The sequence below is a fragment of the Haemorhous mexicanus genome, chromosome 3 (genome assembly GCF_027477595.1).
Source record: "Haemorhous mexicanus isolate bHaeMex1 chromosome 3, bHaeMex1.pri, whole genome shotgun sequence".
Taxonomy (NCBI): Eukaryota; Metazoa; Chordata; class Aves; order Passeriformes; family Fringillidae; genus Haemorhous; species Haemorhous mexicanus.
In genome coordinates this window covers 5,045,347-5,057,346 of record NC_082343.1, presented here as the reverse complement: position 1 = coordinate 5,057,346, position 12,000 = coordinate 5,045,347, and the positions used below count along the sequence as shown (strand labels likewise).

Below are 12,000 nucleotides of genomic sequence, written 5' to 3'. Positions count from 1 at the left end.
CCATCGCCCTAACACATCACTTGTCAGGAGTGTAGGGTCAGGATTGCAGGGAATGAATCCCAAAGCAGCCCCACTCCCTCCTCCCCTGGAGCTGTGGGAATACATCCTATCACAATCACTGCTACGCAGGAATGAGCTCCCAGGAAAAATGAGAGGGAACGTCCGGAATTCACAGCCCAGAGCCAAAATCCTGGGTGCCTTCATGCCCAGGGCGCTGCTGAGCTGGCTCCAAGTTCATTCCAGAGAAACCTTCCCAAACTGGGGTCTTGACCTTGCTGGGAGCCCTTCCAGTGACTCCTGGATGTGTCCCCACACCAGGGACATGGAGTTGGCATCCAAAGTGTTCATTCCATAACCCCAGGGAACACAGAGGGGTGAAAAGGGCTTTTAACTGGTTTTTTAAAAATTTTTATTTAATTCATTTATTGCCTTGATCCGTAAAAGTCATTGGTTTTCCAGAGCTCCAAGTGCTCAGCCTGGAGAAGTTTTGGGATGACCCAAATGTGGCATTCCAGGACCTGAAAGAGCTACAAGAAACATGGATTATTTCCATGGGCCTGGAATGATGGGACAAGAGGAAATGTTTTCCCACTGCCAGACAGCAGGGATAGATGGGATATTGGGAAGAAATCCTTCTCTGTGAGGGTGGTGAGGCCCTGGCATAGGTTTCCCAGAGAAGCTGTAGCTGCTCCATCCCTGGAAGTGTCCCAGGCCAGGTTGGAGCACCCTGGGATAGTGGAAGGTGTCCCATGGCAGGGGGTGGGACTGGATCATCTTTAAGGTCCCTTCCAACAGAAACCATTCCATGATCTTGGAATTTAATGGCTGGACTTGATGATCTTAAAGGAATTCTCCTATTCCCCCTTGGTTTGGTCTGGTGTTCAGATTTTTCCCACCTGAACCTTGGTGGGAATTAGACTTTGCTGGTTTTTAGGATTCTAAAATCTTCTTTTTCAGACAAAACACACACGGACTTCCCTCAATTCCCATGTTTTTCAAGTGACACCGGTATCTTGGAATCATTCTGCCAGGATATACAGAGCTCCTGCTCCTTGAGACCAAACATGAGGGGGAGAATCCATGGGATGTTTGATTTGTAGCATGATCCCATGCCAAGATTTCTTATGGAGAACAGGACAAGAGGCTAAGCAGCACTCGGTGCTGACACACGGAGCAAGGGCTGCTCCGTGCTTTCCATCAGGATTTTCTCTGGAATTCGCATCTGTAGCCCGTGCAGAAAGCTCTGTCCCTGCTTCACGGATGATCTGGAGGTTTGCTTGGCTCCTGAGAAAAAGCTTCTGGAAGCTCTCTCTGCAGTGCCATGGTTGATATCCATGGTTGGATTCCTCTGGATTAAGGGGATGAGCAGGGCTACAGTCCGGGCAGCTCTTTCCGAAGCCTGCAGCATCCTCTGGTGGAGCCGTAGGGAAGGGATATCCATCCAGGGAAAACACACGAGGATGTTTCATTGTGGGGCTCCAAAATGTCCCCCAGCTTTGCTGGAAATAGCCAAAATTGTCAATGCTCTGGCGCCGCTTCCCGCTGCACTCCAGGGGGAAGAAACCTGGGATTTGGGAACACTTCCATCCCTTGCTTTGCTGGAGATGTCCTGGCTGACCTCGAGCCACAAATGCCAGATGGATCAGGAGCAGAACCCGACTGGCAGAGCCAACTCCCACCTTTTCCCCTTTTCCTGGTTTTAGTCACCACCATCAAAGCCCGAGGCATCTCTCCACTCCCAACCAAGGGAAGTGCTCAGATAAAATCTGAGTTCCCAAGCTCCAATTCTTTCCTGGATTTTGTTGCTTTGGCTTAACAGGTTGTTTTATTTCGCCATCCCGGCGCCTGGAATTCTTCACCCACCACAGGACATCTGGGATTGGCATCTCCCACAGCTGCCTCCCACATGTTTCATCCCTTCTGGTGAAATTCCAAAATTAGGGATTGGGAAAGAGCAGCTGTGATGCTCTTCCCTCTCTCTCCCCACAGGAGAGACATGGAGAATTCCATGGGTTCTGGAGAGCCCCTGAAGCGCATCCGAGCGCACGGAACATTCGGAGAATCAAGGGAATCTCCTGAGAGACAAAACTGGTGGAAAAGCGCAGAGCGAAATCCAGCCTTGGGAAAATCCCTCCTGGGATGTGGATACAACCCAGCAGTGCATCCAGAAATTCCCTCCATCCTTGTGGAATTCAGACTAAATTGGCCGGGAGCTTCCCGACCCCTCTGGGGCAGAGCTGCCGAGCACGCCAGTTTCCCGATAAAGGAAAAGCAAACACCATTCCCTCGTGCCAAGACACAGGAATATTATCCTGACATTTTCAACACGGATCACTCATATTGCTGCTCGTTCTTCCCGCTCCGAGAGCTGCGTCTGGACAATAGAAACATTCCCTGGCTACAAACAAAATAATCAGGATTGAAAACGTGGATAACACAGATGTCTGCCTTGCCTTATATTTATTTTTTTATGAAGGAATTTATTTTACATTTCCTCAGGGAATTACAGTCATCCAACGTTTTTACAAGCTGTTAAAATGTGAAGACTTTAAAACCTGCACTTAAGTGGGAAAAAAATGCTTCAAAAGAGGAACTTATCTTGGAAAAAAGATTGGAAGTGCTTGCTAGCCCACCTTGACATTATTTTATGTGATAACAGACAGAAATATGGGATCCATATTCCCAGTGGGAAGAAACAAGGAAACCCTGATTTGCCCTAATCCCAGATTTACCCCACTAAAGTTCAGAGCTTTATACTGGTTTATATAAACACCTCTCTTACCTCTGGCACTGTGAAAAACGCATATTTTACGACTGGCTTTTTGTAAATATTAAAATGAATATTACATGTGTTATGTTAGAAAGTTATGCTGGCGTTTTTCACAGGCACTGATCTCCCAGTATCCACAGTGGATATCCCAGTATCCACAGTGGATATCCCAGTATCCTCATGGATATCCCAGTATCCACAGTGGATATCCCAGTATCCTCATGGATATCCCAGTATCTTCATGGATATCCCAGTATCTTCATGGATATCCCAGTATCCACACTGGGAAAGCCTGAGGAGCTGCCCCAGCAACCTGAGGACACGCATCACTGAGCTCATTTAACCTCATAAAACCCGGCTTTTTGAAAGCGCGAGAACAAATTGTTTCCAAAACGGGTCGTTTAGGGAATGTTTTTTTTGGGGAGGGGAGGATTCGGGTGGATTTAAGGATCGCTTTAAAGGATTTTCCCCAGCGCAGTGGGAACGCCCTGCCCGCGCTCAAGATGGCGGCGGCGGCGGCGCTGAGGCGGCCATGGCGCTTTCGGGCGGGAGCCGGCCCGGGCCCAGGCGGGGTAAGGGCGGGCCGGGGCCGGGAGGGACCCTCGGGATGGAGCCCGGGAGCGCCGGGAATTACCCCCGGGAGCGGCGGGAGCGATCTGAGCTGCTGCCGCCGGGCGGGAGGCGATTGCCGGCTGCTGCCGCCTCCGGAAGCGCCCAGGTGACCCCTCGTGTCCCGGAGCGCTGAGCCTCCCGCTTATGGCGAGCGCCGGGATAAACATTGCCTGTCTCTGCTTTCCTCGCAGCGCTTCCCAGGCATCTACGGATAAAAATCTAGTGGCTGCATTCAAAAATCCAGAAGATGATCGCGGCTGTGCCAGCGGCACGAGGAGCAAGGCGGCGCGGCGGCATTCCCAGAGGATGGTGAGCGGCGGTGCTGGGCCAGCCTTGGATTCCTCGGGGGAGGAGCCTTGCCAGGGGTGTCCCGAAGGTAACGTGGTTAGGGAGAAATCCAAGTGCTCTGTTTCAAAAAACCCCCCCAAACTTTAGGACTTTTAGACTAATTTGGCCAGCAGTTTGCTGGAGAGAGAATGGAAGTTCTCTGGAGCATAAATGGAGGGTTTTCTGGAGCACAAATTGAGAATTTTTTTTTTTTTTTAAATTTTTTTTTTTCCCCTGGAGCATAAATGGGGATTTTCCTGAAGAATAGATGGAGATTGGAGGGGTAAATGGAGATTGATCCTGAACAATAAATAGAGATGCTCTGGAGCGTAAAGGGACATTTTCTGGTGGATAACATAGAAATCCTTCCAGCAGGTAAATGGAGATTATAAAAATATACAAATATAAATATTTTCTTGGAGATTCAGGCCACTGCTGGACTTTATTTTTTAAAGGAATTGTACCAATTCCAGTTCCTCATCAGGAACTCCATAATGGAATTGAAATGCGGTTTGAGTTTTCCATCAGTTCTGATGCAATTAAAGTGTCTTGGCAAATAATCTCTTGCATTAATTATGCTTCCTGCAAATCTTGCACACGTGTGCACATTTTTAAAGTATTTATTCCCGAACTGGCAGGGAAAAAACTGTGAAGAAGTTACAAACAAATGAGGAGGAAATGGGGATTTTGTTTAAATCCTTGGAGTGAGTGTTTTGGAGACTTAAGGATTCGGCAGCACTTCGGAAAGCTAAAGATCAACTTCCAAACGGGAACATAAAATACAAATATCAGGGGTTTTTTCCGAAGGAAAAAATGGTGGGAATTGATGGATTTGTGGAAGGATGCTTCAGTTGCTGGTGGGGGGTTTAATCCAGAAGCAGCTGAACTTGGAGATGATCTTGGAATTTATCTCTCCCATCAGGCTCAGTGTCAGATCCTGGTGTTAGAGGAGTTCCCGTGGGAGCGCGGATCGAGATCTTATCGCAGATGGGAATCTTGCAAAGGAGCAGCAGGAAATTAGCACGTGCTGCTCTCATTGATTTCTCTAAGCACTGCACTCAAACCAGGATTTCCTGCTGGAAAACACGGAGGCAGCAGATGGGCTGGAAGCTCCTGTGGATTTTGGAGCTGAACCTCAGGATCTGCACTGCTTCCAGTGTGCTGGGGTTGTGTCTCCACGTGGGAATAGTTGGCAGGTGCTGGGTTGGGAGCATTGCAGAGATCCCTGCTGGCTGTGGGAATTACCCAGTAGGAATCCGGATGTGAGCAATCCTTTTCCAACTGAATTTAGCAAGCATTCTTTTGCCCATATTCACTCAATTTCCTGCTCCTTGGAGATGGTTTAGTTCAGGTGGTGGTGCTCCATCAAAGGTTGGAGGTCTTCTCCAGTCTCAGTGGTTCTTACAGTTCCACCTTTGAAGGGTGAACAAGGAATTAGGACATGGAATTCCACTGGGCTTTCCCTGCCATACTGGAATGGAAAGATAGGAAAAATCATTCCAACGCTTTTCTGTTTCTTCTGGCAGGATGGAGAAGAAAATCCTGATGAAGTCCAAGGTTGCTGCTCCCAACCTCCTGAGGGCTCTGCATTCCCTGTACCGGCTCGGGCACCTCTGCGACGTGACAGTCCTCACCCAACACCTGGGAATTCAGGAGGAATTCCTGGCTCATAAAGCCGTCCTGGCAGCTTCCAGCAACTACTTCAAGGGGCTTTTCCTGCACCAGGAGATGCTGGACACCCAGAAGTGCACGGTGACTCTGCCGGACATCTACACCGAGGAGTTCACCTCCTTCCTGGAGTTCGTGTACACGGCAGAGGTGGAGATTGAGGCGGGAAAACTCCAGAGGATGAAGGAAATAGCAGAAAGGCTGGAATGCAAGGATTTGCTTGATATCTGTGAGGAAGTGAAGGCAGAGGGCAGGAAGGGCTTGGATTTGAGCCTCCACCTGAAAGGGCAGAGGGGTGAAAATAGGGGATCGCAGTGGCCTTGTATCCAGCAAGAGGAAAACCCCAGGAACTCTTCCCAAGTCATGGCAATTCCCGTGCAGAGGAAACTTTGGGATAGGCAGAAACATCAGGAGCTGCTGCCAGGCTATGAGCTCATTGAAAGCCAAGCAGGAGGCCTGGAGCAGGAGGCCACAGCTTTTCCAGCCCCAAAATCCAGACCAGCAAAGCTGCCCAAGTGCAACAAGCCACATTCCCCAGCCAGACTGGGTGTGGATATCACCAGCCTGGAGAACAAGGATGGCCATTCCCTGGGCAGGGGGCAGGAGCAGAAGCGGGAATCCCAGGCGTGTCCCTACTGTGACAAGGCCATCAGCTCCAAGTGCGGGCTGGCCGTGCACGTCCGGACACACACCGGGGACGGGCCCTACCGCTGCCAGCGCTGCCCCGCCAGCTTCGCCCACAGGGCTGCCTACACCTCCCACCTCAGGTACGGCATTCCCGGGAATGCGCTTCCTTGGGATTCCGGGGTGAATCATTCCTGGAGTCCTCCCTGCCTCAGTTCCAGAGTTCCTTGGATCTGACTCGAAGCGTGTTGAAATAGGGATTTTTCATTTGGCCTTGCAGTGCGGATGCGTGGATTAAGGTCTCCTAGATGGGCAGTTTAGGGAATTTCCCATTGGATTAAGGGGGACTTGTGCCACCAGATTTCTTTGGAATCCTCAGATTTGGGGTTTTAAGTAGGAATTTTGTGTCCCCATCTGGGCATTTAATCTCTTTTTCCTTTGGTTTAAATCCATAATTTCATGGCCTGGGAGGAAAAGTCCATCCTACATTCCTGGTCAGGTGAAAAATACAGATCTTAATGAACTGAGGCATTTTAATTTTCTTTAATTATCTGGTCCAACTCTTGCCAAAATCTCCGTATTTTCAGGCTTTCCAAACATGCTGGGAATTTCTTAAATGATGCAAGGAACAATTCAAAGGAAAGGACTCTTCCCCCAAGGCCTGAATTGGAACAATTAAACAATTAATAAGTTTCAATTAAACTTAATGGAAGTTGTCCTCCACTTTTAACAGGAAAATCCATGAGTCTGGGCAAGAGAGGAAACTCCTGCCTGTCTATTGGATGGTGGTTCCACCCACACATGGCCCAAACCCCACGAGCCATGATAAAGATCCCGACGGAGAGACTTGGGATGGGACACCGGAAACCTCAGGGTGTGAGGAAGATGCCGGGAATTCATCTGTTGCTGAAGCAGAAAGGGGCAAGGAGCAAGAGGAATCCCAGGAAGCTGAAGGAGGGAATGAAGATGAGGGTGGAATGAGTGTGAAGGGCGAGGAGCAGGGAGACTATGACACAGGATACTCGGAAATTGAAGGAAGCAGGGACAACGAGGAATGTTCTGAGGAGGAGGAGGAGGAGGATGAAGCCTCAACAGAGAAGGACAGCAAAGAACCTGAACCAGGGTTTAAACTAAAGAAGGCCAGTAGAAGCGTGGCCAGCAAGAAATCCATCTACGTGATCCAGTGCGACAAGTGCCAGGAGCAGTTTGTCTCCCGGAAGAAGTACGTGGATCACTGCCGGGATGTGCACCAGAGCCTGCCTGGCAAGGTGTACCGCTGCGAGGTGTGCAGCAAGGCCTTCGCCAGCTACACCAGCTGGAAGGAGCACCGTGCCTGCGTGCACAGCGAGGAGAGGAGGTTCTCCTGCAGCCTCTGCCAGGCCACCTTCAAGAGGAAGCGGGATGTGAGGACTCACTCCATGCGGAAGCACGAGGGCAGGGCCAAGCGGCCGCTGTGCTCCGTGTGCGGCAAGATCCTGAGCTCCCGCACGGCGCTGGTGTTCCACATGCGCACGCACACCGGAGAGAAGCCCTACGAGTGTGGCGTGTGTCACTCCAGGTTTGCTCAGCCTTCCCAGCTCAAGATCCATACCAGGTCAGATTCCAGCCATGCACATTCCTTGCCCCTTAGAGCAGGAACGCAGGGTTATTGGGTTCAGTGGGATCCGTGATTAATTCCCTTATGCAAAAGCTTTGGCTCCACATTGCATCTCCCATGGTCAGGATTTCGACATGGATACCCTGTCCAAACTTGCAGGGAATATCCATCATTTGGGACAGGCTCTAAAATCCCACGATGGCCCTCAGTGATGAAGAGTGAGTCAGGGATCCTGGAGAAACAGATCCTGAGATGTGCTCGCTCTCAGAGCAAGGAATTGCCATGGGGTTTCATCTCCATGTGCAACTCCAAATCCACGCCACTCAGCTGGAGCTTGACGGGATGAGTTGCTCCCTGGTGGTGTCTGTGTGGATGTGCCCTTTCCCAGGAGAGGGTGAATCATCCCATGGAATTTCCCATCTTTCTCCAGAGCAAGATTGATGATAATCCTTTGTCCTGACAGCTCAAGATCAGGAATGATTTTGGACATCTTCCTGTTTGGGTTGGAATAAGTTAAGATTACGCTCAGATTTTTCTGATTCTTTGTCATTTTCTGTTATTTTCCCTTTTTTCTCCTTTCCCATGCTCTGAACTGTCTCGGAAAAAAAGATGGATTTTTAGGGCCTGAAAGCACGGAGAAGGTAAATTTTAAATGGGAATTTTAAATTTTAAAAGGTAAATTTTAAATGGAAGTTTTACTCCTGGAGTGTAGCACCTGTACCTGGAAACACTCACTTTTCTGAGGGAGCAGAATTTCCTTTTCCCACTACATTTAAAACCCAAACATTGTTTTAAATCCAGTATTTTAGGGATCAAGACCTAATTAATTCCTGAGCTTTGGTGTTTTCTCTCCGTTAGATCCCACACTGGGGAGAAGCCCTACATTTGTGAGGACTGCGGCGCTTCCTTTGCCGACAGAGGAAAACTCACCGGCCACAAAAGGACGCACACAGGTGGGAATTCAATATTCCAGGTGGTTTTCCCATGCCTTTTCTGTTTTATTGCTGAAATACAAAATAAATGCCCCCCTTTTTTTTTTGTGACTCTTGGAATAGTATCCAAGTACCAGGAAGGAATTCATAGGGATAGAAGGACTTTTAGCCTGGAGAAAAGGAGACTCTGGAGGGATTTTGTTGCTTTCCACAATTCCCTGACAGGAGCCAGGGGGAATTTGGGCTCTGCTCCCAAGGAACAAGTGATAGGATGAAAGGAATGTCCTCAGGTGGTGCCAGGAGAGATTCAGGTTGGATATCAGGAAGAATTCCTTCATGGAAAGGGTTATCAGGCACTGGAATGGGATGGAGTCCCCATGCCTGGATGTGCTCAGGGGACAGCTGGATGTGGCACTGGTTGCCAAGGTGGGGACTGGGCACAGGTTGGACTCTATGACCTTGGAGGTCTTTTCCAGCCTGGGTTCTGTGATTTGCAGACTGACTGAAGGACAAAATTCCCCTGGGAGAATTCCCAACGTCCGGTTTCTCTTCCCTCAGGAGAGCGGCTCTTCAGGTGTGACGTGTGCGGGAAGCACTTTGCCACCAACGAGTACCTGAAGTGCCACAAGCGCTGTCACCTGGGAGCCAAACCCTACAGGTGTGAGGTCTGTGGGAAAGCCTTCGGACTCAGAGCCTCCCTGGCCCAGCACAGCAACGTCCATGCAGGTAATTCCAAGGCTGGGAAAAGGAATGGTGGCATTGTGGTACTTCCCAGTGTGGACGGGGACATTCCAACCCATTGCTGAATTAGGGGGTCTCAGAATCACTGAGGTTGGAAAAGAGCTCCAAGGTCATCGAGTTCAAACTGTGCCCAATCCCCACTTTGTCACAAGAGCACTGAGTGCCACATCCAGGCATTCCTTGGACACCTCCAAGGATGGGAATTCCATTGGGAAGCAGGGTTCATCCTGACCCTGGCTCATAGGAACGTTGTGTGGTATCCTAGAAAACTGAGGCCTGGATTGTGCAGCTGAAAGAATTTGGAGAAGAGGATGGAGTAGAGTAGCCTTGGCAGGCATTGGGAAATATTTATCATGGAATGGTTGGGATTAGAAGGGACCTTAGGAGTCATCTCATTCCATCCCCTGCCATGGACACCTTCCACTCTCCCAGGTTGCTCCAAGCCCCATCCAGCCTTGAACACTTCCAGGGAATGTTGCAGTGTGATGTCATGGTTTGCCTCAGGTACCTGGGTTTCTCCCTGAAAATTTCCTCCCCAGGTGTGTCAGCCACCTCTCCCTCCCCCTCCCTTGCCCCTGCTGAGCACTGTCTGTCAGTCCTGGCATTCAAGAAGGGCGTGGAGTGATTGGCAAAATTCAAAAGATGCCCTATTCCTGAAGGGACATTGGGCCATCCAGGTGTCATTTGTCCCTTGAGAATTTCCCCCCCCCACCTGGTTGGTGATCCCTCGTGTTCCTTCCCTCCCTCTCCTCCCTGGGGCTAAAAAGAACAGCAACCATGAGGTTAGGGAGTTCTGTTGGAGCCATTGCTGGATTCAGAGGCCTGTGGGCCAGAACAAAGCTCTGGATCGAAACCCTCCATCAGAACCAGCTCCTTTCCTTCACCATCCCCTTAAAGCTTCTCTGCCAGAGGGAAACCTGAGGAGCAGACCCTCTTAAAGGAGGAAGCTCCATCCCACCACCACCAGAGCTCCTGCATGCCTGGACTTGTCTCCAAGCACCCAGCTGCAGCATCCAGCCAGCCAAAAGTGTCTCTGGGTTAAAACACCACAGTGCTGCTATTTAGTTCAGCAGCGAGGGCCAGACAAGCTCAGGCACATCCCGTCCGACTGTATTGGTAAATTCCAATAAGGGAAGAGCCAGCTGCTCTCTCCTAAGTGCCCCCACCCCTGTGATTGCTGTCCCTGTTATTCCCAGAGACCCGTCCCTATTTCTGCGAGCAGTGTGGCAAGGCCTTCACGCAGCAGGGCGCTCTGCGGCGCCACCAGCGCATCCACACCGGCGAGAAGCCCTACAAGTGCCGCGCCTGCGACAGGACCTTCACCGACATGTCCACCCTGCGCCGGCACGTGGCGGTACGACATCCCACCCCGGCACCTTCCCCGCCCTCAGTGCCACCTCCAGCCTGCCGGTGCCGCCCTGGCAGCGGGAATTTCCAACCCTCGGGAGGGGCCGTGCTAGGGATGAGTTTCAGGGCAGGGCGGTGAGCCGCCATCTTAAAGCCGCCGTCTTCTCCTGAACTTGGTGGGATTTCGCTCCGGCGGCATGGCTGGTGGCTGCCAGTCCTGTCACCTCCCAGCCCTAGGGGGAGAGTCACCATCCCTGGGAGTGACTGGATACAGCACTTCCTGATGGTCGTCATCTCCGAGATTTTTCCTCTAAAAGATTCCATGAAAACGTTTGAGGAAGGACTGGGGGTTTTTAGATTTTTTATGGATTAACTGCAGAGTCTCCAATGCTTTAACCCTCATTCCAGCCTCGTAACACCATGGCTTATCCAGCCTTGTGCTGTACATTAGCAGGAATTCACACATTCCCAGCGTTCTGCTGGAAAACGCTGAGCTCAGCTCTTCCTGGAGACCTCGAGGTCCTGGAAGTGACAGCACAGACAGAACAGGAGGTTCCCTTCCAGCTCCAAGTCAATATTTTGCCTGTGTGGTGAAATTCCAGCTGATTTTGGAAACATTCCATCACAGCAGAGCCAGAAATTCAGCACGGATTTGGCAAAAGAGCCTTGTTTGTGTTTGAGTTGAGACTTGGAGCGCAGGACTGGGGAGTTATCCCAGAATTGTTGGATTTAGCTCTGGATGAAGTTAAACATTTGGCAGTTAAAAATCAGATCTAATTGTTTTCCTATCCCACTCCCTTTTCTTTCCCAGATCCATGACCGGAATGCTCACTGGAGAAGCTTCTTGATCGACCTCACCCCAAAAAAAGACCACAACTGGTCCAAAATAGAGACTTTAGCGGAAGCGCATCCGGGAGGGGATCCCGTGCCGGAATTTTGGTCGGTTGACCACGGGAAACTTTATAAACCAGGAAGTGCTAAAGCAGCAGCAGCACACGTGACACCTGGGCTTGGGGACACCGGGGACACTGACTCCTCCCTTTTGTACTTATAAAGTCAGGTTTAGACCCAAATATGGGCGGTTGGAGGCAGAATGGTGGGAGTTATCCTTTGGAATGCAGGGAATCATTCCCAATGGTCACTGCAGCTGCCTCGGGAGCTTCGTTGCTGGTGGTAAAGGGGTAATTCTTCATGAGGGTATTCATTCCACGGAAATGTTTGCATCCGACCAGAGGTTTGTTTTTCCCAAAGCTGTGGGAGCATCCCATTGGGAATGGGCGGGGCGGGGTGTGTGTTACAACCACAGCGTGGTGCCGCCGCTGTAAATCACCAGTTCCTCCTTTAATAAAGCTGCCAGTGCCGCCCAGCCCATCCCTCCTTCA

The 12,000-nt window shown here is 50.5% G+C and overlaps 1 protein-coding gene across 5 annotated transcripts; it reads left to right on the top strand.

The window, feature by feature from the left end:
• Positions 1 to 3,227: 3,227 nt before the first annotated feature.
• Positions 3,228 to 11,984, top strand: LOC132324472 (zinc finger protein 665-like). Of its 5 annotated transcripts, none has more exons than XM_059840609.1 (9): positions 3,228 to 3,342; positions 3,574 to 3,758; positions 5,236 to 6,144; positions 6,735 to 7,595; positions 8,457 to 8,551; positions 9,089 to 9,256; positions 9,704 to 9,775; positions 10,468 to 10,625; positions 11,430 to 11,984. In XM_059840609.1, the coding sequence occupies exons 3-9, from the start codon at positions 5,237 to 5,239 to the stop codon at positions 11,670 to 11,672; spliced, it is 2,505 nt and encodes an 834-aa protein (XP_059696592.1). In that variant the 5' UTR covers positions 3,228 to 3,342; positions 3,574 to 3,758; position 5,236; the 3' UTR covers positions 11,673 to 11,984. The 5 variants fall into 5 exon arrangements, with proteins under 5 accessions (XP_059696592.1, XP_059696595.1, XP_059696596.1 ...); XM_059840610.1 differs by lacking the exon at positions 3,228 to 3,342 and adding an exon at positions 3,379 to 3,488; XM_059840612.1 differs by lacking the exon at positions 9,704 to 9,775.
• Positions 11,985 to 12,000: the final 16 nt, after the last annotated feature.

Bases quoted from the DNA above. Each gene is read 5' to 3' on its own strand.
- LOC132324472 (XM_059840609.1), top strand. From the start codon at position 5,237: ATGGAGAAGAAAATCCTGATGAAGTCCAAGGTTGCTGCTCCCAACCTC. The intron at 8,552-9,088 runs GTGGGAATTCAA...CTCTTCCCTCAG, and splicing joins CCACAAAAGGACGCACACAG to GAGAGCGGCTCTTCAGGTGT. The intron at 9,257-9,703 runs GTAATTCCAAGG...CCACTCTCCCAG, and splicing joins GCACAGCAACGTCCATGCAG to GTTGCTCCAAGCCCCATCCA.